At 62.8% G+C, this 27,552-nt stretch overlaps 2 protein-coding genes across 4 annotated transcripts; both read left to right on the top strand.

Moving 5' to 3' along the window:
• Nucleotides 1–6,528: 6,528 nt before the first annotated feature.
• Nucleotides 6,529–12,673, top strand: SCRT1 (scratch family transcriptional repressor 1). 2 transcript variants are annotated; one of them, XM_081816707.1, is made up of 2 exons: nucleotides 6,529–7,017; nucleotides 8,995–12,673. In XM_081816707.1, the coding sequence occupies exons 1-2, from the start codon at nucleotides 6,903–6,905 to the stop codon at nucleotides 9,930–9,932; spliced, it is 1,053 nt and encodes a 350-aa protein (XP_081672833.1). In that variant the 5' UTR covers nucleotides 6,529–6,902; the 3' UTR covers nucleotides 9,933–12,673. The 2 variants fall into 2 exon arrangements, with proteins under 2 accessions (XP_081672833.1, XP_081672834.1); XM_081816708.1 differs by lacking the exon at nucleotides 6,529–7,017 and adding an exon at nucleotides 7,779–8,260 and having other exon boundaries at nucleotides 8,995–12,672.
• A 3,471-nt stretch (nucleotides 12,674–16,144) lies between these two features.
• On the top strand, nucleotides 16,145–26,051 carry DGAT1 (diacylglycerol O-acyltransferase 1). 2 transcript variants are annotated; one of them, XM_031017016.2, is made up of 17 exons: nucleotides 16,145–16,476; nucleotides 21,248–21,338; nucleotides 23,177–23,217; nucleotides 23,298–23,383; nucleotides 23,473–23,525; nucleotides 23,717–23,822; nucleotides 23,974–24,093; nucleotides 24,197–24,271; nucleotides 24,366–24,469; nucleotides 24,568–24,606; nucleotides 24,727–24,768; nucleotides 24,851–24,895; nucleotides 24,976–25,088; nucleotides 25,168–25,233; nucleotides 25,315–25,402; nucleotides 25,490–25,552; nucleotides 25,653–26,051. In XM_031017016.2, exons 1-17 carry the CDS (start codon nucleotides 16,274–16,276, stop codon nucleotides 25,806–25,808), a joined length of 1,491 nt encoding a protein of 496 aa, XP_030872876.1. In that variant the 5' UTR covers nucleotides 16,145–16,273; the 3' UTR covers nucleotides 25,809–26,051. The 2 variants fall into 2 exon arrangements, with proteins under 2 accessions (XP_030872876.1, XP_006746362.1); XM_006746299.3 differs by having other exon boundaries at nucleotides 16,148–16,476; nucleotides 21,251–21,338.
• Nucleotides 26,052–27,552: the final 1,501 nt, after the last annotated feature.

The raw sequence follows: 27,552 nt of genomic DNA, 5'->3' as shown, positions 1-27,552 counted from the left end.
GAAAATCTAGTTAACCTGTGTGTTTGAAAGATATTTTCACTGGGTATCGAATTCTAGGTTGACAATGTTTTTCTTCCAGCACTTCAGAGACGTTGCTCCGCCATCTTCTAGCTTGCCTGATTTCCATGAGAATCTGCTGTCATCCTATCATTGCTCCTTTGTACACAGCATGTGTTAATTCTTCCCTCACCCCCTGCTGGCTGCTTTCAATATTTCCCTTTATCATTTGACTATGATGTGCCGGGCTGTGGTTTTCTTCCTGTAGCATGTGTTTGGGGCTTCTTGACCTTCTTGGATTTGTACATTTATAATTTTCATCAAATCTGAAAAATTCCTGGCCATCATTTCTACATTTTTTCCCCAATCCCTCCTCCCTCTCAGGACCCCTATCACACGCATATTAGGCCATGTGAAGTTACGCCACAACTCACTGATGCTCTGCTCTTCCTCTTTTTGTCCAGTCTTTTCTTCCTCTGTGTTCTAGAGCAAATATTGAGAGTGTGCAACCCCAGGGGAAGGCCAGGGAGGTGAGGGCGGGAGGGTCCAACTGCATTAGGAATTACACAGTTGCTGGACCACCCCACGCCAACTTCCAGGGAATGCAGGCAGGATGACAGCTCCCCCTTGGTGGTCCTAACATCCTCTGGTCACCCTCTCTTCCCCTCCACTACCTCCCCGTCCTCCAGGGCCCACTCTCCTGCCCCCCCTCCCCTCTTGTGTTTCCTTTAAAGCTTCCCCAAGGAACTGTCCTGGAGGGGAATGGAAGTGTCCTGTGTCTTTTTTTTTTTTTTAAGATTTTATTTGTCTCAGAGACAGAGAGAGAGAGTGCACAGGCAGGGAGAGAGGCAGAGGGAGAAGCAGGCTCCACGCTGAGCAAGGAGCCCCATGCGGGGCTTGATCCCAGGACCCTGGGATCATGACCTGAGCCAAAGGGAGACGCTTAACTGACTGAGCCACCCTGGTGTCCATCCTATGTCTTGTTACGAGAGCAACTGTGTTTGTTAAAACTGATGGAACTCCACACTTAAGACATTTTACTGTATGGAAATTCTATCTCAAGCTTGGAATGAGGCCGGAGGGTCTGAGCAGGGTCAGGTGGTTGGATCCCTTGGAACAAAATAGGACCTGGGTCACTCAGGGCTGCTGGCCTCTCTGATGGCCCTAAAACTCAGGAGGCTGAGGGGATATCCTTCCTGAAGCAAGAAGGGGACAGCGCCCCCAGCTCTGGCTGGGTCAACTCAGGGTGAGAGGTGGGGGCTCCCTCATGCAACTCCCAGACCCCTGTGTGCTCTCATGTCTTTGTTTACTTACTAAAAATGACATTTTGTGATATGACATCTGGGGTTGGGGGACGGATGGGGGAAGAAAGGAAACCAGATTGGCTGTGAGCCAGCCGGTCTTGGGTGATGGTGGTGATGGGCACATGTGGACCCATCCTTATCTGACTTTCTGCACTTTTGCGCACATCTGATATATATTTTTTTTACTTTCTTTTTTTTTTTTTTATATGACAGAGAGAGACACAGCGAGAGAGGGAACACAAGCAGGGGGAGTGGAGGAGGGAGAAGCAGGCTTCCTGCAGAGCAGGGAGCCCGATGCGGGGCTCGATCCCAGGACCCTGGGATCATGACCTAAGCCGAAGGCAGACGCTTAACCATCTGAGCCACCCAGGCGCCCCTGATATTTTTTATAATAAAAATGTAAAAAACAAAAACAAAAACAAACCCACCCTGAAATTTGCATCTTGTTTAATTTGCATGTCTTTCCCAGTAAGGGCTCTTATTTCTTGTGTGGTAAATTGCCTGTTAACCCCTTGGGGGTCTCAGCATCTTTGTTTTGTAGAGTTCATTTACAGCAGCTATTCTATAATCAGAATATTAATCCATTGTTATATAAATATTTTCTACTACTTTGATATTTGCTCTTTGTTTTTCCTTGACTTTTTCAAGTAGACATTTTTAGTTGCCTCGTGGTCTCACTTCTTCCCTGTAGCTCCAAAGCTCCTGCCCCAGCAGGGACCTGTTCTGCCTCATGCCGCTGTCCTCATGAGCCTCACCCAGTACACATCGCCTGTTTTGGAGTCCAGCCGGTCACCAGCAACCCCCCCCACCAACAACCTCAGCCCTGTTGCTGGGCCCTCACTTTCCCTTGGGAACCCCAGCTCCCCTCTGCCCTGCTCCCTTCCCACCAGCCTTCTCTGGGGGCTGCTTTTTCTCTCCCCAGCTCAGCCCCCTGGCCTGGAAGGGGGTACCCACCTGCCCTGTTCCTCACTGTGGCCTGCAGCCCCTTCCCCACTCCTCTTTGCAGGAGTCCCAGCTGACACCAGCCATCTGCTGTGCCCACCACCTACACCAGCCCTTGCTGTGGGCATCGCCCCATCGCTGCGCCAGGTCTGAATTCCTGGTGGTCTCAATTTCCTGTGACCACCCTTCAACTCCCTGCTCCTCAGTCTTGACCTTTTCTTCCTGCCAATGACCTCGTCCTCTGCCCCAGTTATGCCCTTGACCCTGTCACCATCTGTAACTGTCCCCCTTTACCCCCACTCTAGCATTTTCTCTCAACACCCCATTCTCAGATCATCACCTACTCCCCAGCTCAGTCCTGAAGATGCTGACCCCAGCACTCCGGAGCCCCCACACTGTCATGCCCTTACCCCTTCCTCACTCCATTTAGATTCCACAATCAGTGTCACCTCTCCCTTGCATACCCTCTGGGCTCAGATGCCCCTTTCAGAAGCTCACCTGGCAAAAGCCCAAACCTGGATGAACCCAACCACTCTGCTTATCCCCACTGGCTTCCCTGCTGCTCCTCAAAAATATACATTCCCATCTCCTCTGGAATAGAGGCTAAAGCCCACAACTGTCTCCCAGGCCTGGTCTCTGCCCCCTCCTGCTCTCATGATCCAAGCTATCACCTGGTCTACTCATCTTTCTGGTTAGTATCTGTGTCCTGGGCTGGCCATGGGCTCTAGAAGCAGGTGGGGAGTGGCTATTATGAGCTGTGAGTCTCACCTCACATTTGGGAAACAGAATGAGCAGATCATGGGTAGCCCACTATGCACACAGGATCCCAGCTGGCTTTCAGGAAAACACCCCATCCCATTCTACCGAAGAGAAGGCTGAGGAGGGGGGTGTTGGGGTACCAAGGAGCCAGGCCAAAAGAGGCTCCTAGCTAGGGTGGGATCCTGGTAAGCCGGGGGGGGGGGAATCCAGAAGGAGGAGTGGACCCTCTAGGCTAGGTTAGACTGGATTGGAGTCCTACTGGAGTGGAGGGGGGTGAGAAGGTGACCCAGGGCCCAGGAGTGAGCACACACAGGGATCCTGGCTCTGCTGGGGGCAGGTTGCTGGGGACATAATTCAGTGAGTCTCCCCTTTAAAGCCTGGCCTTTCAGCAACATGGGACCTGCTCAGGGCTGGAGGTGGCATGCCCAGAAGCAGAGGGAGATAGAGGGACATAGAACCAACACTGCATCCCCTCATCCCAGCTGGGTAAGAGGCTGGGCCCAGCTGCAACATGAACCAGGACAGGGGAAACAGTTTCTGAGGACCAGAGGCTCTATGGGGGCAGGGTGGACAGACCAACTCCCTGGGTGCTAAGGCCCTGAGGATTGGAGTAACCCTCAACTGGCTGAGTCCTCTGGGAGCCAAAGCATCCTTGTCTCTCACCTTGTCCTCTCCTGCAACAAAGCCTTCCCACCAGGCCTCCAGCCCTCAGTGGGAGAGATTCAGGGTGGCCTCCGGTGGAAGACAGCTGAAACTTTCCAAAAGCATGAGAATCACCATCTCATGAGAATCACCGTCTCCTAGCTGGACCCCAGGACGGGCGCAGCGACCTTGGGATGCCGGCGGGGGCAAGAGGGGTGCTGGAAAGGAGGCGGGGTGAGGAGGCCCAAGTAATTGAGACTGGGCCGCATGTGTGTTCTGCACCCCCGCCACTGCGGACTGATGGCCAAGGCCTGGGCCCACCTGCCCCTCCCCGCCAGGCGCCCCGAGGGGCTGCGGACTCCACCTGAGCGAGCCCGATCAAGGGCCGCCCGCATAGTCCCCTCGGGAGCACCCGGCCGTGGGACACATGTGTCTGTGCCCTGACGCCTTGTCCATCAAGAGGGTTGGGAGCCAAGGGGGCGGGGAACTTGACAGAGAGAGGCAGGGACGTGAACAGCGAACCAGGGGATGGAGGGACGGGAGGATGGTTGGAGGAACAGAAAAATGACCGAAGAGGTGAAGGGGGCGGACAGAGGACGTGAACAAGAGGACGGGTAGCCGAGTGGAAGAATGAGGGTAGGGGCCAGGGAAACACGAGCATAAGGATAGAGTGACTGGGAGTAGAGGAGGGGACAGGGATGAAGTCAGAGAGGAGACAGGGGCGGGTTGTCCGGGAGGAGGTGGGGGGGGTGGTGGCGCTTGGGAAGGGCCTGCGCCGGGCACGTCCAGCCCGCGCCCGGAGGGTTTGCCCGGTAATTAGGCCTCGGTCCAGATGGGCCCCCAGTCCCGCAATCAAAATGCTAATTGGCCCCGCGCCTCCGTCTGCGCCTCTGCCGGGCCCTCCTGGGAGGGAGCAGGGACTACAGGCTTGCCCGAGGGGGGTCCCCGTCCCCGCCCCCACTTCAGGCCTCGCCGGCTGCGGCTCGGCGATAAGGGGGCGGCGACGCCCCGCCCCCGCCCCTCGGGAACGCCTGCCACGCAAGATGAATATGCAGCCGCGGCCGTGGCCAATGCCACAAAGCGGGCCTGTGGTCTCCGCCGCGTCCCCCGCGCGGGGCCAGCTTGCTCACACCCACACTCGCCCGCCTCCAGGGCCGAGGTGCGGGAGGAAGCGGGGCGCGGGGCAGGCGGCGGCGCGGCTCCAAGCTCAGCACTCCCGGCACGCCCCCGCACGCACGCTCCCGGAGCGGCCCGCCCGCCGCGCGCTCCCGGCCGGAGTCCGCGGTCCCGCCGTGCCGCCCTGCACAAGGTCACTGCGTGTAGCGACGGGTGCGCACGCGCCCCCACCTTGCACGCGCTCCGGGCTCGGCCGCGCCCGGACACTCCCCCGAGCCACCCCTGCGACCTTGGTCTTCAGTGACAGCGGGCCGCGCGGAGGCGCGCTCTGAGCGTGGACTCCCGAACCACCCGACGCAGGCGAGGGAGGGGACAATGGCAGCTCCGGGACCTAATTGAGGACATATGTCCCCGCGCGCGGCCATTGTGCGGCCTGGAGCCCCCGACAGCCCCGCGCCCGGCCATTGGCGGCTGGGCCTGACGTCATGGGGGCTGCAAACTCGGGGCGGGCGGCCGCGGGAAGGGTTATCCGCCTGGTTGCGGGGCCGCCGCGGGGAGCTGCAGCCGCGCGGAAGGGTGTAAAACCACCAATGAAGTCGAATTTCTAGAGCAAGGGCATAGCAGCCCCTCTCCCCCTTCACAGCCCGTTCGCTGCGTCGCCGCTGCGCTCGACATCCGCCCCTTGGGAAAGAGGCGGGGGGGGTGTGGGGGGTGGAAGGAGACCTCTCCAGCGGGCACGGGGTCAGCCCGGGTGACCGAGTGGCAGGGAGACACTGCGGCACGGGGAGCGCGCCGCGCTTCCACACTGCGCTTTCGCTGCCTCAGCATTCGCTCCTTCGCCTCCCGCCTCCCCCACCCGTCCCCTAAGATCCCTAGCCTCCATACCCGATAGCTAGGCAGGCTGGACCAGACTGGGATCCGCCCTGCGTTCTTCCCCACAAGATCCCAAGTCTGGGGCTCATGAGTCCCAGGCCTGTTTCCACTTCTCCCCCGCACGCACGACAATGCCGCAGACCTCTGGGCCTCCATTCCCGAAGCTGCTCGGGGGAAATCCACACATGCGGGGGCCGCGGCATCCCCAAGACCCCTCCCAGGAGACCCCGGCCGGGCCCGGCCCAGCGCAGCCATTTCCGCCGGCCTCTCCTCCCTCCCCTCCCTCCCCCTCCCTCAGCTTCTGGGCTTTAAAAGCCAGAGGCTGGGCCCGGCCGCAGGCAGAGGCGGCCGCGGGCGCAGGAGGCTGGGCCCAGGAGCTGTCCGAGCGCTGAGCCCCGCCCCCGGAGCCCCCGTCCCTCCCTCTCTCCTTCCCTCGGCCCGCCCTCCCTGCGCACCCCTCCCCCCGAGGACCCCCGCCCCCCGCTCGCCGCCGCCGCCGCCGCCGCTCGCTCCGGCTGCAGAACAATAAAGCAAGCCTCCTAGAGACCCCCGCCGAGGACCCCCGCCTGGCGGCCGAGCACCCGCGGCCCGCCCCTCGCCGCCCGCCGCGGCTGAGCGCGCCGGGTCGCTGGCCGAGGTGCTGGCCGGGCCGGCGCTGGCCGCGGTGCTGAAGCTGCTGGCGCTCCCGCCGCCGCCGCCGCCGCCGCCGCCGCCGCCGCGTTCTCCGGGCCCGGCGCCTCCATCCTCAGGGGCATGGGGGGTCGCTGACTGAGGCTCCGCCGCGGCGGTGGGGGGGAGGGGAAGGGGGCCGCGGAGCCGGGCCAGCCCTGCACCCACTCGCAGCCTCCGGGCCCGGGACGGAGCCGCTCCCCCTTCCCCACCCCCCACCCCCCGGCCTCCTCCCCCGCCTGTCCAGGGGCGGCACTGCGGGCTGGGAAGCCGGGACCAGAGGAGGGAAGGAAAGAAGGAAGGAAGGAAGGAAGAAAAGAAGGAAGGAAGGAAGGAAGAGAAGAGAAGACAAGAGAAGAGGAGAAGAGAAAAGAAGAGAAGAGAAGGAAAAGAGGAGGAATCCAGAGGAGCAGAGGAGGAAACGCAGGGCAGGCAGGCAGGCAGGCAGGAGGACGGTACTCCAGCGGCAGCATCCAAAGGCCAGAGTGGGGACCCGTGCTGCCTCCGCCGCTCCTCGGATGGTGACGGGGCCCCGCCGCGGCCGCAGCCCCCCCGCGCCCCGGCTCCGCAGGCCCGCAGCGCCGGTGCCCCGCAGGAATCATGCCCAGATCCTTCCTGGTCAAGAAGGTCAAACTTGACACGTTCTCCTCGGCGGACCTCGAGAGCTCCTACGGGCGCGCCCGCAGCGACCTCGGAGTGCGACTGCACGAGAAAGGTGCGAGCTGGGCTGAGGCTGGGGACAGCAAGGGGCCCAGGACAATGCTGGAAGGGGTAGAGGACCAGAGTATGGGGATGGAAGGGCCGGGGGCCTCAGGAAATAGACCCGAGGGAACCAGAACCAGAGGGAGACAGTGGCTGAAGCTGGACTGTGGAGGAAGGTGGGGAGAGGGGAACGCAGAGGCAGGCCAAAACAGGGCCAAGGCCGGGCAGGGAGAGTGTCAATGCAGGAGAGAAGGTGGGGAGCAAGGATCCGAAACAGGAAGTACCTGAAGGTACACACGGACCCACACCCTGGCTATGCGTATGGACACTTACTGATATGACAGGACCTGCCATGCATGCAGACCCACACCCAGAAACCCGGGCCTTCCTGAGTATCAACCTCTCTTTCTTGGCTAGGGTCAGCAGAGTGCTGTGAGTTCCAGGGAGTAGGCATGGGTCCAGTGGGGGCCGCCACCTGTCAGGACGAGGGTACCAGCAGAGGGGCAGCAGTATTTCCCCTGCAACCAAAATAGGGAGGAGGATGTGGGCACGAGGGCTCTAAGTAGGGAGGTCCCAAGTGCTGGAATCAGGGGGAGGCTCTTTGTGTAAGGGTGCCCAAGTTCAAGGACAACTGTTAGCATGCAGGCAGGAGGGCTGGGAGTGCCAGCAGCGTGGGGTGTCGGAACAAGTGTGACCTGAGCCTGTGTGAGCCGAGCCTGTGTGTGAGCCTGTGTGCGCCCATGTGACTGCGTGTGGCCATGTGACTGTGTGCGCTTGTGTGTGACCCTGTATGAGTGTGTGCCTGCCTGTGTGCCACTACATGGGACCATGTGACTCGGAGGCCGCTGTGCACCCATGTGACTGGTGACCCTGGCTGAGTGTGTCCAGGGTGGCTGCATGTGTGACCCTGCATGAGTAGGTGGTATGCTGGGATCAGCGAGCAGCCCACCCTGGGAGGACACTCCAGGGCTGATGGTGGCTGGGAAGCTGGGTGTAACCCTGAACAAGCCAGAGGCCGCATCATGTGGTGCGTGTATTTGTGACTCTGAGGTTGTGAGATCCATCTTGTACCTTGAGAACAACTGCAGTTACCGGCATTAATGATGCCGCCTGCCAGCAGCTTGTCCAGTGAAGGTGTCCCCTGGTGGATGCCCTGGCACTCTCCAACGCAGCGACTCCCTGGTCGCCGGTCCTGAGGCTTGGGAAGGCCCTTACAAAGGGTTAGGGCCTAGGGGAAGAGGACTATGTGGAACAAGGTAGGACCCAAGGGTACAGGATGAACGAAGGGAGTCAGGGAAGAAGCAGAGTGGATGGAGGAAGATAGGGCTGGAGCAGGAAGGGGGTCAAGTCCAGTGAGTAGTGGAAGACCTGGGAGGGAAGAAGGAGGTGCTAGAGAGGGTAGGAGGGGCTGCCGGAGGGAGAAGTCTTCAGGGCTTGTTGGGGGGCCTAGGGGACCAAGGAGGGGCAGCATCAAGCCTGGACACGAGTTCTAGGTGCCGAGGGGAAGAGCAGGTGGGAACCCCGAGAGGCAGAAGCGACGGGGTCCCTCGGTGGGCGGTCCCGGCTTTGTGCGCTGCGGGTCCGCAGTGTGTTGCATAATCAGGGAAAACTGCTGAAGTGGGGAGAACCCGAGGGGGAGGAGGGGTGGAGGAAGAAGGGCGAGGGAAGCGCCGCCCCTCCCCCCTGACCTTGAGGCTCCGCGGAAGGGGGGCAGCCGCGCCCGAGGATGCGCCTCTTTCCTCCCCCTGCGAGGGTGGGGCGGGCGGCGGGGGCGGAGCCGAGGCCCGGCCCAGTCTCATCTGTCCTCTCTTCTCTTCCCCTCCCTACCTCCTCCATCCTCCTTGCCCCGCGGTCCCCCGGCCCCTTCTCCTTTGTCCTTTTTCTTGTTCCCTCCTTCCCGGACCCCGTGTTTCCCGCCGCCTTCCCGTGTGTGTCTCGCCCGCTGGCCGGTTCCCCGTCCCTCTGTCTGCCTGTCCACCTCGGCCCTCAGGATACCTCAACGACTACGCGGGGCCCGCCTCCGTCTACGATGGCGATGCCGAGGCGGCCTTGCTCAAAGGGCCGTCCCCAGAGCCCATGTACGCTGCGGCCGTGCGTGGAGAACTGGGCCCGGCGGCCGCGGGCTCGGCACCGCCTCCTACCCCGCGCCCAGAGCTGGCCACAGCCGCGGGCGGTTACATCAACGGCGACGCCGCCGTCAGCGAGGGCTACGCGGCTGACGCTTTCTTCATCACCGACGGGCGCTCGCGCCGTAAGGCCGCCAACGCCGCCGCTCCCTCCACGGCCTCTGCCGCAGCTCCCGACTGCGACGGCGGAGGCGGGGCCGGGGCGGGTGCGCGCGGCGCGGGGTCGGCGGCCGGGGGCCGGGGCGGCGCGCGCGGGGGGGTGAGCGCGGAGGCGCGCGCGGGGCCCGGGGCTGGGGGCGCAGGGGGCCGGCACGCTTGTGGCGAGTGCGGGAAAACGTACGCCACGTCGTCGAACCTGAGCCGCCACAAGCAGACGCACCGCAGCCTGGACAGTCAGCTGGCGCGGCGCTGCCCGACGTGCGGCAAGGTGTACGTGTCCATGCCGGCCATGGCCATGCACCTGCTCACGCACGACCTGCGCCACAAATGCGGCGTGTGCGGCAAGGCCTTCTCGAGGCCCTGGCTGCTGCAAGGCCACATGCGCTCCCATACAGGCGAGAAGCCCTTCGGCTGCGCGCATTGCGGCAAGGCCTTCGCCGACCGCTCCAACCTGCGCGCGCACATGCAGACGCACTCGGCCTTCAAGCACTTCCAGTGCAAGCGCTGCAAGAAGAGCTTCGCGCTCAAGTCCTATCTCAACAAGCACTACGAGTCTGCATGCTTCAAGGGCGGCGCTGGCGGCGGGGGCCCCGCGGCCCAGGCGCCCGCCGCTTCGCCGCGGCTCAGTCCTGTGCAGGCCTAGGGCGGCGGTACGTCCGCCAGCCCAGCCGGGTCGGCTCTCAGCAATACGGGCCCCCAGGGAAGTCTCCGCCAGCGCCCGGGCGGAGGGGCCGGAGGGCGGGCCCCACCTCACAGCAATAGAGGGAGGGGGCCCGGCCCCGCCCCGCCCGCCAGGGGCCTTGTCGGCCCCTTCAAGCAATAGGGTCCTGAGGGGAGACCCACCCCGAACCCCCTCCCTTCCCCTCCAGGGTGCCCCAGGCTTTTTCCCAGCAATAGGGTCGAGGAGACCCAGAACCGAACCTCATCTCCGAGTTAGGTCTCTGAAGACGGGGGTGGGGTGAGGTGGGGAGCACCCCCCTCCTCCCTCCTCTGCGCCCCTGGATAGCGTCGCAGAGACTCAGGTCTTCCCCACCCCTTTCCCAAGCCTTCCAAGGGCCAGGCCTGCGGCCTAGACGTCCAGGGAGCAGACAGGGGGAGGAGCAGGAGGGAGGGTCCTGCAGAGGCGTCCCTACTCCTCAGTCTTCGCTGAACCCCAGGAGTGATAGACGCGTTGGGGATCGGGGAGAGAGGCGGACGGCGGCACCCCTCTCCCTTGGGTTCTTTCTGGGGCCTCAGTCCAAGCCGCTCTCCCACCCTCGCCTCGCATCCTCTGCCAAATCCGAATTCTTCCAGCCCAGCTTCCCGGGCTCTGTCCTTCATAACGAATAATAATGACGCATATCGAATCGCATGGACTTATCCGACCTCCTCCGACCCCATTCCCGCCCTGCCCCGGGGCTCCCTCCCTCGTTCCCGGGCATTCGGTGTTGGAGGACGGATCCTGGGGCCCGGCAGGCAAGCCTGGGCACGGCCCATTACACACCTCTCTGTATTCGCTTTGCGGGTAAAGCCCCCTGGGGGGTTTGCGGATGCGTCGGGTTTCTTTCTTTCTGTATTTGTACGTTTTATTTATGAACGGATTGCACTCGGGTCAGGGAAGGGGTGCTGAGGCCCCCATCCTTCCCGCCGACGCCGGGGGCTTGGGATGTCCGGGATCATTTTCCCCGCCCCTGAACCCCGCCCCTACCTGGGCCCCACCCTCGAGCCCCAGGCCCCGCCCCCACTCTGTTGCCAACTTTCGCCCGTCTATGCCAAAGCCTCGGCGGCGACCCCGCCCCAAGGGCCCGCCCCATTGGCCGCCGCCTTTGTGACGTCACTGCATGCAGCCCCAACCCTCCTCCCGTCCCTTCCCGGGGCTGCCCGCTCCCTCTCCCTCTAGTTAGTCCGATGCCGACTATAGAGCAATAATGCGCACTGCATGCGAAGCTGCCGCCGCCTCTAGAGTTACTGAGAATCAGGTATCCCCCTGCCCTATCCACCCCATAGGCCCCTAGATCAGGGACATTGCGCGGGGCCGGACGCGCAGACTTTCTTCCCCTCCTCCTCCCTACCCCCCCACGGCAGAGCCCTGCGGGTGTAATGGTTCCAGGGGCCGGGGCGGGGTGGTTGCCCCCAAGACCCCTCCTTCAGTCATCCATCACCCACCGACTGTTCATTGGGCACTTATGTGCCAGGCCCGCTGCAGAGTCAGCCAGGGATGCAGCGACCTGCAGGGGGTGCATGTTCGCAACAGGGGTCCATCAGGTTCAGGTGGGCCAAGGAGAGCTGCATATGCAGAGAAAGGCCTGGTCCCTAGACCCAACCCTGCATCCCCCTTACCTCTTCCCGCCCCAGCCCGGGTCCAGTGCTGGGTGCAATTGGGCTCTACCCATTGACTTGCACCTGGTGTTCTCAGCTCAGGTGGCACAGACCCAGGGCCCCAAGGCCCAGCACGACCAGGGCCACCCATACCGACTCTCAGTCCTTCCATCTTCTGGCCACCTGGGCTCTGCTGTGTGGGGCCAGGGCCCCAGGCCAGACAAAAGGTGCACGCTGGAGTGTATGACCTGGTCAGCCCCATCCCAGTGGGCCCCAAGCTGCTACCTAGCTGCACCTGCAGGAGCGGACTGAGGGCTCAGCACAGCAGGGCCCATATCCCAAGTCCTCTGTACCACAACTCGGAGTCCACACAGCTCCCAAGCTGGGGCCTGCCCTCCTGTGCTGGGGACACCCGCATGCACACGCACACACAGGCGCCCCACCCTACCCCGATACGCCTGTCTACCTACCTAAGGAGAAGGCCAGAGGGCCATGGGCCGGCCAGGGTCTCCTGCTTCTCCCTACACCCCGCCGCCGTGGAAAGCCATGGGCCCCCTCCCGCCCCCATAACTAAGCAGCACAATAACCGACTTAGCGAATTCAGGTAGAAGGAACGTTTAGGTAGCACCTATTTTGTACTGATTCTACGAGTAGGGCCCGAGATGCGGGGGCCCTCGGGTGGGGGTTGCGGCCGCCGGCCTGCCCCGCCCCCACCCCCGCCTGCGCCCCGCCGCCTTGTACATACTCCCACCCGGAACAGGCCGGGATTTTTACTCGGGCCGCGCCCCTCTTCCGCCCCCGTTTGGGGCTGGGCCGGCCGGACAGACGGACGGACGGACAGACCTCCTTCCTAAGCACAATAGCACCAGCTCCCCGGAGCGCCGCACCTCCACAAGGAGAATAAATGCCACTCTTGATAGAACTTGGAGTGTCGGGTTGATGTATCCAGTGCTGGGCCCATGCCACAGGGGGCGCTGGGATGTCCGGGGGTTGTCTTCCCAGTCCTGCTGCATCCCAGAGGCAAGACTGTGCAGGCGCAGCGCTGGGAATGGAAGCCTGCCCATGCAGCCCTGGGGTCGGGTCACAGCCTTTGTGCAGAGTGCACCAGTGTCCCTTTTCGCAAGAGGGCTATCTTCGTCCTCCCAGAAGGGCCAGCTTGGCAGGCCAAGCCATGGGAGAAATCCCCTGAAGGCAAAACAGTTGGCATTTGTCCTGTGGCAGGTTCATCTGCTCTGTGCCAGGAACTGAGGGAGCTAAGGGTCTCCAGCCTGAAGTCAGGCCCAGCCCAGAAGAGATCTAGAGTCACCAGAGTAGGTACAGCAGGGCCTGCAGACCTATGGCCTACTCTCCCTGTAGGGGCTCCTGCTGCCCCTAGGGCCTGACAGCCACCAACAAGCCCTCCTCATGCCAGTGGAGGAAAGGGGGACAGCAGAGGGTGCAAGGTCTAGCCCCTTACTGCTGCTGTGTGCTGCCCACACCCTGACCAACCCCCCCCAACTGTCTGAGGAGGCCTCCAAGGACAGCTGACCTATGCTGGTTCCGGGGAGGTGCCACCCAGGGGACAAGAGAGGCTTCCACAGCCACCCACAGCCCTTGAGTTCTAGACAGGATGAATCAAATTGAGATGAGGGGCGGGACTGTGCTAGTTAGGGACAGCCCAAGGACAGGGACCCCCTGCCCCAGCAATGCCTTCTGATACCCAGGTAGGCAGGCATAAGCTGAGAGGCCCAAAGTCTTTGGAGACATGTAGTCAAACTAAGTCATCCCAGAGCCAGCTGTCTGAACCCTGGCAGGAGATAGGCCTGCCCAGAGTGAAAGTACCTGCTATTGGGAGAGGTCAGTGTCCAGCTCCTCCTGCCCAGGGATCCTTGACTTTCACTGTCCCCAGGCTGGGGTAGGCTTTATAGCCTAATTTGCATATGAAGAATCAGCCTCAGGGAGAACAGCTTATCCAAGGCCTGCCTTGGACACAAGCCCTTCCCCAATACCCCACCCACCCTACACCTGCAGTCACACCTGAGTGAGGAATGCTCATTCCTTCCCAGCTTCGGGGTCTAGACTGGCTGTCTCTGCTTCTCCAGGACCCTGAGGGGCAATGGGGTGGAAGGACGGAATCTGCCTCCCTGAGGCCTGGAACAGGTTCAACCCTCAGTCTCCACAGATTTCCATGGACAGGACTTTGCATCCCAGAGAACGGGCAGTGCAGACTGCTGACCACCCTGTCCCATGTCTACCAGTTGGCCAGACCCTTCACAGGCCTCAGTGGCCTTCCTGTGGCACCTCAGCCACAGGCTGAGCTTCTAAGCTCTGAACCTCTTCCAGCCAGGCCTGCAAGTCTCCTGGCCTCTAGTCCCCTAATCAGTTGCTTCCCCTGGCAGGGAAATCCCCACTGAGCTTTCTTCTATAACCCCTCTTGTACACCTTTGTCACCAAAAGCAATCCCACCTACCTTGACCTTTCCCCTCTCCCCTGGTGCCCTCGGCCTCATTTTCCCCTGGACCCTGAGGTAACTGGCGCTGCCGGCGCGTTCTAAAGCTCCTGCGCTGACCCTCTCCCAATCCCAAAGACCCGGCCCGCCCACTCTCTCCCACAGGCCTCCCTCCCTCCAGGCCCTGCCCCCGCCGGTACTGAGGCTCTTCCTTATTGGTGCTCTCACAGCCCGTGCCTGCCTATTAACTCGCTGTCCTGTTCTCCTCGCGCTCCGCTCCAGTGCGCTGGACTGGTCCTCTCCGGTGATCCCTCTTCCACTCTGGTAGCTTCACTCCTGCTGTCACTTGCCAGCCAAAGGCTTGGAGCCGGCCGTGGACGCAGGCAGCCCCTTCCAAAATGACTCTTCACCCTTTATTGACTACTGACTCAGCCTCTCCAGGCCTACTGGGAGCCTGAGTCATCAATCTTCTCTGACAGCCTGGGTGGGCCCTGTAGTTCTTGGCTCTGTATTGGAAGGATGGCACAGCCAGAAGGCACGCGTGGGCGCGCGTGGCAGAGCTCCCAGGGCTCATTCCTACGCTCCAGGCTCCCGAGAGGACCCTCTCCTTTGTTCACCCTCCCTTGGGATCAGTGTTCAGAAAGGCCTCGCCCTGCCTGGCCCAGGCCAGCCAGTGAACAGGCGCAAGTTCTGAAAGACTGGATAGGAGACGAGGATGAGCCTGACTCACTGAGGTCGGGCTGTGTAGGCATGCGGGAGGGGCTCTCCTGCCCAGTCAGGGCAGCCCCTTTGGCAGGTTACTCAAAGACACCTGCCAGGTAGCCCCAGCCTGCCAGGTAGGGATGACAGGCTGGTTACCAGTCCCAGATGACCTAGTGGCAACGGGAATGTGTCACCAGGGGGCCCAGGCACTCTGGTGAAGGCAGTGGAACAGGTGTGAGCCCAGCGGGAAGGCGGTGGCCAGTCCACACGGAGAGGTCGCTAACCTCAGGCTGAAACTCTCGGCTTATTTGCTGCTGGAGAGGTACTCTTCTTGGCCTTGATCACCTTAGGAGTGAATGGCTAATGGGTTTTGCTGCTGGGTAAACCCGTCCTGAGCCCCCAGTGAACCCTCGCACCCGGAAATCCTGGATGTTCACACTCCATGCCCCATGCAAAGATGAGTGTCAAGCTAAGGTGGGAGGCGCACTAGCCCGCTTGCGGGCTGCACGGTGTGGTCGTGCAATGATACGGAAGCCGCTGGGTCCCCGCGATCCGGCACCCCAGGCTCCCCACACCCTGGCAAAACTAGCCCGGGTGGACACAAGGGAGGCCCAGCAAGTCTTGCGGACGTGGGCGGAAGGGGAGGCGGGTGGCCAGGGCGTGGCCACTCGGGGATGGGAGTTAGGGGCTACGCCTTCCCTATCCCCGCAGGGCACTTCGACCGGGAGTCAGTGGGCAGGGCGGGCGTCCCAGGGACGCGGGGCCGGAGGCCTTTCTCCTGCTCCATCTTTTGGTCTGGCGCTTGTTTGAACACGCTAAGCCGTGGAAAAGCAGGTGCTTCTGCGGTGGTAACTAGAGGGTCGCGGAGCTCAAGTGAGCCCCGTCGTGCGCTCGGGAGCCAACACGCTGGGTGGTGGGCGAGGCGAGTCCCCACGGACACGGCTCCTGGGCCGGACGCTAACGCAAGAGGCACTTCGTAAATAATCTACACCCCATACTCCGAGCCTGGCTGAGCAATGGCGAAACCCTGTGTTTACAGAGTGGTATGAGAAGCAGGGAAGCGTCGGGGGAGGCTCGCCGCTGCCAGGAAGTCTGGCAAGTTCCGTAGAGACGCTGAGGCCCGCGGAGAGGAAGGTCCGTCACGGGCCGGACGGCCGCAGCCCCCCCTCGGGTGTGCCGGACGGCCGCGGCTCCCAGGGTGCCCCGTGCGGGCGACCACGACTCCCAGCGTGCTGCGCGCGGGGCGACCGCGGCTCCCAGGGTGCCCCGCGCGGGGCGACCACGACTCCCAGGGTGCCTCGCGCGCCCGCGGACTACAAATGGGCGCGTGCCCCAGCGGCTGGCCAGTTAGGGGATCCCAGAGCAACGTGACCGCAGTCCCTGGGCTGCCTGGAGGGCGCGCGCTGATTGGCGGCCCGGGCCAGCGCGCGGGCTACGGCGTCCGGCAGGGGGCGGTGGCGGCGGTTGGCTGAGGGTCTGGAGGCGGGGCCGCGGGCCTTGAGTGCTGCGAGCCCGGCGGGCCACGACTCTGCCGGGACAGGGTGAGGGTTGAGGCCATGGGCGACCGCGGCGGCGCGGGCGGCTCCCGGCGCCGGAGGACGGGTTCACGGCCCTCGAGCCAGGGCGGCGGCGGGCCCGCGGAAGAGGAGGTGCGGGACGTGGGCCCCGGGGGGGACGCGCCGGCGCCGGCCCCGGCCCCGGCCCCCGACAAGGACGAGAACAGAGACTCCGACGTGGGCAGCGGCCACTGGGATCTGAGGTAGCGAGACGCCTCACCCCGAACCTCTGACCCCTGCCCGGGACCTTCCCCAGCTCCCCGGGCATGACCGCAGCAGCGCGGGCTCCGAGTCTGAGAGCCTGGCTCCCGGACTTGGCGTGGACAGGTGTGCCCGCAGGACCCCTGCGGGGGAACTGAGGCATAGGCGTGGAGAGTCACTGGCCAAGGTCACCCACGTGGGGGCCTAGAGGGGCCGGCGGCAGTCCAGCTTCCAGAGCCCCCAACCCCTCCACATGTCCTCAGGCGGGTCCTCAGGCTCTTCCTCAGGGTGACCCGGGACCCTGGCCCCTATGCACAAGTGTTCTCTGTCTGCAAGGAGCTAGGGGGGATCAGGTGGTTTGTGACTAAGGAGGTCTCTCCTGAGGGTGCCTTGGCGCCTGGGACTGCCTGAGGGACGGGGGCAGGGCAGTGTGAGCGTCTTTCTTGTCCCTGCAGACTCTCCCCAGAGTGATTTTCGTGGGGGTCCCTCCCTCACCCAGAGCTTGGCTGGCCTGGGGCCCTGCCTCCGTTACCAGAACAAGTGTCTTCTTGCAAGGACAGAGTTGGGTCCTGCATTGGGACTCTCACCCCCTGGTTAGGGTACAGGCGAAGGGCCACCCTGTTTAGCCGAAGGACTGCCAGGAAGGAGTTGGGAGCAAGTCTGGCTGGTGGGGAGGACCTGGAAGGCCAGGGTATTGGCTCCCTCCTTCAAGCCAGCTGCAAGTGATCCCTTTGCCACATCCAGCCTCCCCCTCCCACTTCTGGCCTTCATCCTAGCCCAGGTGTCCTGGGGGACGTTGGTTTTGGAAGTGCCTTTGGGGCTAGAGGTTATCGAGGAGGAAGTGGGCAATTGGTCAGTCTGCTGGCAAGGATTTGCTCTCTCAGTAAACAAGAACAGAGGCTTTCTTCACTGTGGTGAGAGGGTGGGTGAGGGTAGCTGGGGTCCTTGCCCTTGGGGTGCTCACAGTCCACCTGGAGATAAGATAATCTCAGCACTGAGCAGGCTGAGCAAAGGTCAGGAGTTTGTGAAGGCACTGTGGCAGAGGAGGGTGGTTTTACTGAGGGGGTGCTTGCTTCCTGTGGGCCTGGGGCAGTGCTGAGGGAGGCTACAAAGGACAGGAGGGCCTTAGAGTCCCCTCTGCTGCCATCCGGGAGGCAGGGGTATGGCTAGCATGATCTCCTGCAAAGGTGGCAGGAGTTGGTGTCCTTTTGTGTAAGACGGGGGTGCTGGCTTTGGGCCATGTTGCCACTCTGGGATAGGCAGTCACTTCCCTGCTCTGCCAGGGCCTGGTGTCCAGAAGCCTCGTCCATGCTCCTGATAGTTGGGCCGAGTGAATGGCAGCCCCGTCTGCCCAACCTCAAAGTCTGGGCCCCCTGGGAAGAGGAGCAGGAGATGTCATGGACGGGCCTGCCCCAGGGGCTGGAGGGGGACCTGGCAATTACGGCTCCCTCCTAGTCTCCAGGTCATGCAGGCTCTGTGTGCTTGTTCCTCACACCCCAAGGTCGGAGGGCCCAGCGGGGCTGACAGAGTCAGGCCTTGCTCTGGCTGCCTCCTGGGATTTGGCCCCTGTGCTTCTCCTCCTTGTCCACCTCCTCTCACCTGTCTCCCTTTCCCTTCTGTTTGTTGTCTTTCCTTTTTTTTTTTTTATTAAGATTTTTAATTTATTGGGGCGCCTGGGTGGCTCAGTCGTTAAGCGTCTGCCTTCGGCTCAGGTCATGATCTCAGGGTCCTGGGATCGAGCCCCGCATCGGGCTCCTCGCTCCGCAGGAAGCCTGCTTCTCCCTCTCACACTCCCCTTGCTTGTGTTCCCTCTCTCGCTGTCTCTCTCTCTGTCAAATAAATAAATAAATAAAAATCTTTAAAAAAAAAAAAAGATTTTTAATTTATTTATTTCACAGAATGAGAGAGCAGGAGAACACAAGCAGTGGGAGTGGCAGAGGGAGAGGGAGAAGCAGCCCACCTCCCGACCTCTGCCGAGCAGGGAGCCTGATGCAGGGCTCGATCCGAGCACCCTGGGATCATGACCTTGAGCCGAAGGCAGACGCTTAACTGACTGAGCCACCCAGGCGTCCCATGCTTGTTGCCTTTCCTTTCCCCATTCCTCCTTGCTCCCTGGGCTCCAGGCCTCCTCCCCTCCCTATACTTCCTGCTCACCTTGGCCTGGGCAGGTGGGTCAGGCTCTGGGTGTGAACTCATTTCTTCCAGCTCATGGCAAGGTGTGGCTGTGGGGCAGGAAGGAGGGGGCACCGTACACAGTGCCCCGTGCCTAGGACATCTGGCCCTTGGTTCATGGGCACTCCAGGCAGGGCCTTCTGGTTGCAGGGCTCCCCTAGGGTTTTTGTTCCTGGAATGTCCTGTTTCTTCCTCTTCAGCAGGGCCTGGGGATGTGGAGAGCCCACCTCATCACCTTGTATTCCAGGGGTCAACCCAGAGGCTGGGTGAAGGAAGTGCTGAGGAGGTGGCAGCTGGGAGGACAGCTGCCACTCTGTCCCCTCTTTGCTCTGTTTGGCCCTGGAGCTGGGCCATGTGGTCCCCAGGTGTGATCCACACTTGGGAGCTGTGCCCCTGGGCAAGCTTTAAACTTCGGCAAGCCTTAGTTTCCCCTTGCACCTACCTCCCAAAACGGATGTGAGGGTTGAATAAGGTGACACATGTGATGAGTTACAGTGACCCTGCTGGTTGGGTGGACCTGGGGAGCATGTGTGGGGCTGCTAGAGGTGTGGGGGGCCCTGGTAGTGGGGGAGAGGGTGACAGAGATAGCTCTGGGTACTGTGGCCAGGTCCTGCCTGTCTGCCCTCTGGTCCACTGCCGACTGTACTGGCAAGGCTGGACCTTGTGGGTTTTGGTGGACGGTGGGCTTCCTTCCCTGAGTCTCTGCTGCCTGGGGTCGGGGATGGTCAGGAGCCCTGTGGAGGGACCCAGGGAGTGGCTGTGGGCAGGTTGGGGAAGGCCTTGAGAGCCTGACAGCGGGGATCTGAAATTTTTATGATGTTGTTTGGTGTCAGATTTGGAAAACAGTACCCATTCCCCACCCCTGTTTTCATCGTAGAGATTGCTGGAAATAAAACCAGCGTGGTCTTCTTGGTGACAAGGGGTCACATTGGTGTGAAATGTTTGCTGGATGGATGTTAATGTGCAGATGGGGGTGGCAGGTTGTGTCACAGGGTGGCCCTGGGATGGTTCCAGTGCAAGTGAATGGGCTCAAACTTGGCAGAAGGGCTGGGGGGCCCCGTCTAGTGGACAAGCCCAGCGACCGTCCTCTCTGGGGAGTGGGGCCTTGGACTTCTGCTTGCCTCGCAGAAAGGCAGGTGCAGGGTCTCAGGGAGAAGAGGGCCTCGGGTGGTCTCACTGCAAGGCCCAGGACAGACCGGGAAGGTGGACACAAGGAGGCCTGTGACCGGGAGAGGCTGGTGGGCCAGGTGCAGTGCAGACCTTGCCTCTGCCTGGGCTACAGACCGCTGAGTAGCATCTCAGCCTGCCCAGCCCCTCACTTCCTGGTGTTGACCCCAGCCATAGGAAGACTTGCCACGGAGGCAGGATCAGCCCTGAGAGGACATCTGTGCCCCTGCGTACTCATCCGAGTCTACTTCTCCTGCCTGGGGTCCTCAAGAGGTGGAGATGTGTCCACAGGAGGGAAGGGGAGGCCCCGGCCTCATGTCTTACAAAACTGGAGGCCTTGCTCAATGCTGTGTGGGGCTTCCTGGTGGCATGGCATCTGGGGTAGGGTGGGGCAGGCTGAGTGAGCCAGGAGCTGGGTTTGGGCCTTGCCCCAGCCGTACTGTGGCCCTTTCACTACCTCTGTGTCACCCTGAGGACCAGGCGGGGATGTGAGGGGCTGCGTATGTTTCCCCTACCCCATTAGTAGTGGGAACTCCCTGGCCCCTGGGTGGGCTCTTCTTGGCCCCCTTAGCCTGGACAGGAATACAGTACTGACCTTGTGGTTGAACTGGGACAGGTTATACTTTTTCAGAAACAGTTGGAGGCTATGCAGATGTATGAGGGCCCCTGTCCCCAGGAAGGTGCATGTGAGTCCAGTGCTCAGCTGGCTCTTGGCCTGGGGCCTGCCCTGTGCACACTCAGACCTGCACGGGCCAAATCTAGGGAGGAGGTTGTTTGAGGTGGGGGCCCCTCAGTGCGCTGGGCAGTAGGATGGGCTGACTGAGCAAGGCAGATTCAGCCCCTGCCCCCACCTCTGTACAGAATTGCCTGGTGGGTCTTGAGATCCCTGGAGTGGACTCTTCCTGTGGGCCCATTACCACTCTGTAGCCATCGAGCATGGTGGCAGCCAGAGGCCTCTGGGGAGTGAGGATGGGCTCTTGGCCTGGGGTGCTCCAGCTCCGTGTCGCCCTGGGGTAGGCAGGGCCAGCTGTCCTGCTCCTGTTTGTGGCATGACTCTGCCTGCTGCCTGGAAGGGCAGGCTTCTGGGTGGTCCTGAGAGCTTGGCCCTCCCTGGCCCCTCTGTGATCGTGAATGGGGAGGAGGGTTTGTGGGCAGAAGAGAGGGCTGGGGGTGCGTGGACCGTTCTGCCGGGCTAGGATGTACCAGAGTTGCTCCGAGGGAGGGGCTGGGGTCTGCTCTGCCCTGGGCCCTGGGCCCCAAGGCTGGCTCCTGAGGGGCTGGACTTGGCTGGGCTCTTGGGTGTCTGCAGGCCCCCAACCTGCCCCTGGGCTTGGAGGAGTGCAGTGTTCTCACAGCCCGGGGGACTGGAGCAGGGCTGGCCTGGTAGGGGGGCCTCAGCTGCTGCCTGCTTCTGAGAGTGTGTCTCCCGCCCAGCAGGTGCCACCGCCTACAAGACTCTTTGTTCAGCTCTGACAGTGGCTTTAGCAACTATCGTGGGATCCTGAATTGGTGTGTGGTGATGCTGGTGAGTAGGGGCCTTGGGCTGGTGGGGGGAGATGGTGGTGGTGGTCTCCGCACAGGCCACACGTTCAGCTCTCGTCCCTGTTGAATCGCAGAGGCAGCAGGTGTGAGTGGTCTTGGGGGTCCAAAAAGAGCTGCTTCTGCTGTTCTGAATGGCCCTTGTGGGTATGGAGCCCCTGGCAGGCCTGGCCTGGGGGGAGAGGGGTAAGCGGATGGCTCTTGGGCTCAGCCTGGCAGCTTCAGGCCCTGACTCTGAAGGCACCCAGCCTCTCTCCCTCAGCCTTGGTCCTAGGTGCCCCCCAGGGAGGGATTAGACAGAGCCCTTGCCTCCGCCTCACCCTGTGGCCTGGTTCCTGCTGGCCCCTTGTGGGGGTGGGGCCAGCAGTCCTGGCCCAGAAGCAGCTGGAGTCCAGGGCTCAAAGGGGCAGCCCGCAGGGTGGGGCAGGGCGCAAGGGCCTGTCTGGGCCCAGCCCCCACCACTCAGGCTGATGTGGCCAGAGGCCTTTGACCCTTGCCCTGACATCACCACCTCTGTTTCGGGTGTGGTTCCTCTGGTTGCCCATGTGGAAAGGGCTCCAGGTACACCCACGTCCTCCCTGCCCATGGGCCCAGGAGGCTCTCCGCCAAGGGGCAATGCAGTCTGGTGGGTGGGAGGCTGGCTGGGCAAGGGGACAGTGGGCCAGACACCTGCCTGACCCTCAGGAGGTGTGTCCTTGGCCTCTGGAGGCCATTCCTGGCCGGGGTGGGTTTGTAGAGGCAGTCATGGGGGGTGGGCCCTGGCAGCTCGGGTAGCACTGCTTGTTCCCTGCAACCCTTCGGGCCCGCCTGGCCCTTTGGTACAGCCCCAGAACCTCTCCCCTGCTTCCGGTGCCTCTGCCACCCCTTTGCTGAAGGAGATGTGCAGCCCATGTTTGGGGCTGCTTGCTGTGTTCCCTGTATGGCTTGGGCCTTGAGGTGGGCATTGCCCACTAGCAGCCCCAGCTCCTACCTGCTTGCTGTGGGCTCTCAGGACAGGCCACCAGGCGTGGGGACAGCACATCCGTGCCGGGCAGGCCGGGCTGGTGGCTGGGGGAGGGCAGGGCCCCTGTGTCTCTCAGCTTGTCACCTCCTTGTGAAGCCTTCCCTGGCCACTGAGGTAAGGGATCCCACCAGTCCCCTGGCCAGCATCACTATTCCACAGAATCTGCCACAAGCCCTGCTCAGGGCCTGAGTTCGGTGCACTCGGCAGGGTCTGTGCATTATGGGATGGAGTGGGGGACCCTCATACCTGCAGAGGGAACCCATTCCCCAACCCCAGGACAGAGCCAGGAGCCCATCTTGATGGGGGTTCTGTCCTTGGGAGCTGCTTTGGGGCCATGTGCCTGGGCTTGGGGTGCTATATATATATATATATATATATATAGCGGAAGAGGGGCAGGGGCGTGAGTCCCAAGTGGCACTCGGGGTTCAGCTGCCTAGCCCCTGAGGACTCTGGTCAGCTTCTTCTCCCCACCCCCCTGGGTGTGGCTGCCCCCGGCACTGCAAGGACATCCTTGGGCCTGGGGGCCCTTACCAGCTGCTGCAGATACTGGTATCTGGTGTTGGGGTCGATTCCCTCTCGTTGGAGTGACGGGGGCATCGCTGAAGGACTTCCTGTCCTGCACTAGTGTGGGGTGAGGTGGGTTGTAAGTCTTGGAGCTTGGTGTGCGGGTCAGACAGGACTGGGCTCACAGGATGCAGGTTTCTGTCCAGACCCAGGGCTCTTGCCCCTACAGGTGCTGAGAGGAGCTGGGTGTGGGGGCGGGGGGGCGGGGCACCCTGTGGCCAGGGCTAATGGGGCTGTGCCCTTCCTCTCTCTTGCAGATCTTGAGCAATGCACGGTTATTTTTAGAAAACCTCATCAAGTGAGTGTCTTCCCCAGGGCCTTGGCCCCGCCCCTGAGGCCCCACCCCACCTGCTCAGGCCCTCATCCCCCGATCCCCAGGTACGGCATCCTGGTGGACCCCATCCAGGTGGTGTCCCTGTTCCTGAAGGACCCCTACAGCTGGCCTGCCCTGTGTCTAGTTATTGGTGAGCTGGGAGCCAAGGAAGGCCTCGGGTGGAGACGGGACAGGGCTTGACCGGGGCCTGAACTTGCCCTATGACACTTACATCCTCAGTGGCCAATGTCTTTGCTGTGGCTGCGTTCCAGGTGGAGAAGCGCCTGGCGGCGGTAAGCAGCGCCCTCCTGCCCCCCGCCCTCCGCCCTGCCCAGAGATGTGCTCTCCTCACGGGGCCTGTGTGTCGCGCTGTGTGTAGCTCTCCTGGGAGGGGCTGTGCCCCGGCCCGGTGGCCCTTCCCCAGGGAGACCCTTTGCCGAGGGAGTGGGGGCACTGGCTGAGCACTCTGCCCCCCCCCCCCCAGGGTGCCCTGACGGAGCAGGCAGGGCTGCTGCTGCACGTGGTCAACCTGGCCACCATTCTCTGCTTCCCGGCGGCTGTGGCCTTGCTGCTTGAGTCCATCACTCCAGGTGTGCCCCTTCCTTCATCCCACCCTGTCCCAGCCTGTCTCCGGGCCCGCAGGAGAGGCCCAGGCCCACCCCCCGCAGGGGCGGTGCCTGCGCTGTGGCTCTCCCGTGGGCGGTGTGGGAGGGCTGTGGCCTGAGCCTGACTCTCCTGCAGTGGGCTCCGTGCTGGCTCTGATGGTGTACACCATCCTCTTCCTCAAGCTCGTCTCCTACCGGGATGTCAACTTGTGGTGCCGAGAGCGAAGGGCCAAGGCCAAGGCCAAGGCGAAGGCCGGTGAGGGGCTGCCCGGGGCTGGGGCCTCAGAGCTCATGCCACCCGATACTGGGCCAGACCTGGGCCGCAGCAAGGCCTCACCCACCCCCCTCCTTGCTTGTAGCTTCTGCAGGTAAGAAGGCCAACGGGGGAGCTGCCCAGCACACTGTGAGCTACCCAGACAACCTGACCTACCGTGGTGAGGACCCTCCCCGGGACTTGGCTGAAGGACAGCAGGGGAGGGACAGCACGGGCCAGGCCTCGCCAGTGCAAGCCCCACCCTTCTGTTCCAGATCTGTACTACTTCCTCTTGGCCCCAACTCTGTGCTATGAGCTCAACTTTCCCCGCTCTCCCCGAATCCGAAAGCGCTTCCTGCTGCGGCGGCTCCTTGAGATGGTGAGGATGGAGGCTGGCAGTGGGGACGGGGCAGGGGTTGGGGGGGCTGCCAGGTCCTGGGGGGCGCTCAGCCTGCTACTCTCTGCTTCCTCCCTCAGCTGTTTTTGACTCAGCTCCAGGTGGGGCTAATCCAGCAGGTACGCTGGGCCGGGCGGGGCTGGGGGCGGGGCTGGGGGCTGGGGCGGGGCTGGGGGCGGGGCGCGCAGTGCGGCCCGGGAGCTGGGAGCTGGGAGCTGACGCGGTGCCCTCCTCTACAGTGGATGGTTCCCACCATCCAGAACTCCATGAAGCCTTTCAAGGTGAGTGGTCGGGTTCTCCCGTGCTGGGGTGGACGGCAGGTGGGGTGCAGCTCGGGGAGGCAGCTGAGCTCTGTCTCTGCAGGATATGGATTACTCACGCATCATTGAGCGCCTCCTGAAGCTGGCGGTGAGCAGCATGGGCGGCTGGGGCGGGGCGTGGGCCGGTGGGTGGGGTGTCCTGCGACCTGGTACCTGCCCCCCCCACAGGTCCCCAATCACCTCATCTGGCTCATCTTCTTCTACTGGTTCTTCCACTCCTGCATGAACGCCGTGGCGGAGCTCATGCAGTTTGGAGACCGGGAGTTCTACCGGGACTGGTGGTGGGTGGCCTTGGGTGTGGAGCTGGGGGCTGGGCTGCATCCTGGTGCAAGCCGGTCACTCGCCGCTCTCGACCCCCAGGAACTCTGAGTCTGTCACCTACTTCTGGCAGAACTGGAACATCCCTGTGCACAAGTGGTGCCTCAGGTGGGCGGGGGCGCGGAACAGTGGGCGGGCAGCTTCCCGTGTGGACCCGGGCACCCGTCCCACGGCCCCCTCCCTCCACAGACACTTCTACAAGCCCATGCTTCGACGGGGCAGCAGCAAGTGGGTGGCCAGTACGGGGGTGTTCTTCGCCTCGGCTTTCTTCCACGAGGTGAGTGCTCCGTGGGCACGACCTGCCTCATCTCTAGGGCGGGTGCGGCCCGCCGAGATGGCTGACGCCCCATCCCTCCCGTTGCAGTACCTGGTGAGCATCCCTCTGCACATGTTCCGCCTCTGGGCCTTCACAGGCATGATGGCTCAGGTGAGCGTGCCCCCCACCCCCGCCTCTCCCCCAGGCCCTGGGCGCGGCCAGCCCTCGGGTCCCGCGTTGTGGCCGGCTGACTGTGGCCTCCTGTCTCCAGATCCCCCTGGCCTGGATAGTGAGCCGCTTCTTCCAGGGTAACTACGGCAACGCAGCCGTGTGGCTGACGCTTATCATCGGGCAGCCGGTGGCCGTGCTCATGTACGTCCACGACTACTACGTGCTCAACTATGAGGCCCCCGTGGCAGGGGCCTGAGCTGCTCCGAGGCTGGGCCTCCCTGCCACCTCCCGTCACCTCACTGCCCACGAGCCCGCCCCACCTGTGCGCTGGGGAGGGGGCTTGGCTGTCCGTTGTCTCCTCCCAGCCCCAGAAGGCTTCTCCGCCCCCATGGGGCTCCCTCCTGCCCTGCTCAGGGACGGCAGACCAGGCACAGGCCAGTGTCCCGGAACCTGTGCCGATCCTGCCCAGGGTGAGGGGATCAATAAAGTGCTGTCCGGAGTGGCTGCCCTCAGCCTGCTGGGGTCGTCGGGTGCTAGTGGTGCTCTCGGAAGGGGGATCTGAGTCCCACTGGCCTTCCGGCGCCTGTTACCTTCGGGTGCTGTGTCCTGGGGGGGGGGGGGGGGGCGCAATTCCTCCCCGCCGCACTGTCTCTGCATCACAGGAGGCAACCTCCACGGCCCAGCAAGGCCCGGCTGCCCTTGTCAACCCCGTGTGTGCATGGGTCGGGGCGCAGTTCAGAGCTCCGTGGTCCCCGTGCCGGGGTCCTGGAACAGGGTGCCCACGGACTTCTCCGCAGGGGACCTTGGCTTGGGGCAGCGGCTGGACTCTGGTGTGTGTAAGAGGGTCAAGAATCAGAACGAGCAGCTGGGCCGGCAGAGCTGCGTGCCTGGTGTCATGCTCGGGCTGTGGCGCTCGCAGCGGCCGAGTCCACGGACCTTGGGGTGGGGGCTCTGTGTCTCTTGGGTGAGGCAGGTGGCCGGGCCCAAACCTTGACCTGGGTCTCCCTCGTGAGCACATGCATCCATGCAGAAGCTTGAACACCAGCCCTCGGCCCCTCCCTGGGACCCAGGAGGAACTCTCAGCTCCCCTCAGTTTGAGCCCTGCCCACTCGGTTTTCCTTGCATTGGGCTGGGCAGATCACACGTGCAGCCTGAGTGTGGCCCTCAGGAAGCCCTGCTCCCAGACCCTACTACCCGCCACACCGGACAAAGGTGGGGGGACAGCCCTGAGCCCCTGTTCCCACCTGACTTGGTGGGTGGGCTCTATTAGAGACCCCGAGGCCATGTGAGGCTGGACGTGGCCCGGTTAGAGACGTAGTCTGACGAGGTAGGTGTCTGAGGAGGTGCGTGGGCAGTGGCCTCAAGAGCCGTGCTGCCCCTGCCCCAGCCAGAATCTGCTCAACCCCACGTCCTCACCTCCTCTGGCTGTGCTGGAGTCGGGGGGACGGGGGCTCGCTGGGGATACCCTTTGGATCCCAGGGTGGAGGCAGCGTCTCCCTGGACCCTGCTGGGGATGGTGAGTAGTGGGTGGGCGCCAGGGGGCACGGAGCATCAGGTAGGCTGCTCTGTCCTGTCACCCCCCACCCTTCCCCTGCTCCCAAACCAGCCCAGTGCCTTGAGAATGCGTGATGAGCAGGGACGCTCGGCCAGGAAGAGGCGTCCGGCATGCCCATCTGAGCTCCACCTGGTCCCCTTGTGGGAAGGTCTTTGGAAGGGTCCTTGAATAAAGGATTCTGAGCACACATGGGTCCTGTGGAGTCAGGCGCGCACGGCTATGCTCCGGACATCTACCTTCCCCCCACCCCCACCCCCACCCCCAAGGAGGCCATCATGGCCCAGACCTCCAGCCCCGTTCGGAGACCCACGTGCCCTGGGCCCCTCCTCACCCTGCACCCCCGCCCACCTCACCCCCTGGGGGGTGGCGGGAGGAAACAGACTCGGGAGGCCACAGTGTAGAGTCTGTCGTTTATAGGTCTCTGCCAGTCTCGTCCGTCCGTCTG

This window comes from Leptonychotes weddellii, chromosome 4 (assembly GCF_054177405.1).
Source record: "Leptonychotes weddellii isolate Sample4059 chromosome 4, ASM5417740v2, whole genome shotgun sequence".
NCBI lineage: Eukaryota > Metazoa > Chordata > Mammalia > Carnivora > Phocidae > Leptonychotes > Leptonychotes weddellii.
This window is presented reverse-complemented; position numbering and strand designations above follow the sequence as displayed.

Bases quoted from the DNA above. Each gene is read 5' to 3' on its own strand.
- SCRT1 (XM_081816707.1), top strand. From the start codon at position 6,903: ATGCCCAGATCCTTCCTGGTCAAGAAGGTCAAACTTGACACGTTCTCC. The intron at 7,018-8,994 runs GTGCGAGCTGGG...CTCGGCCCTCAG, and splicing joins AGTGCGACTGCACGAGAAAG to GATACCTCAACGACTACGCG.
- DGAT1 (XM_031017016.2), top strand. From the start codon at position 16,274: ATGGGCGACCGCGGCGGCGCGGGCGGCTCCCGGCGCCGGAGGACGGGT. The intron at 16,477-21,247 runs GTAGCGAGACGC...TCTCCCGCCCAG, and splicing joins AGCGGCCACTGGGATCTGAG to CAGGTGCCACCGCCTACAAG. The intron at 24,896-24,975 runs GTGAGCAGCATG...CCCCCCCCACAG, and splicing joins AGCGCCTCCTGAAGCTGGCG to GTCCCCAATCACCTCATCTG.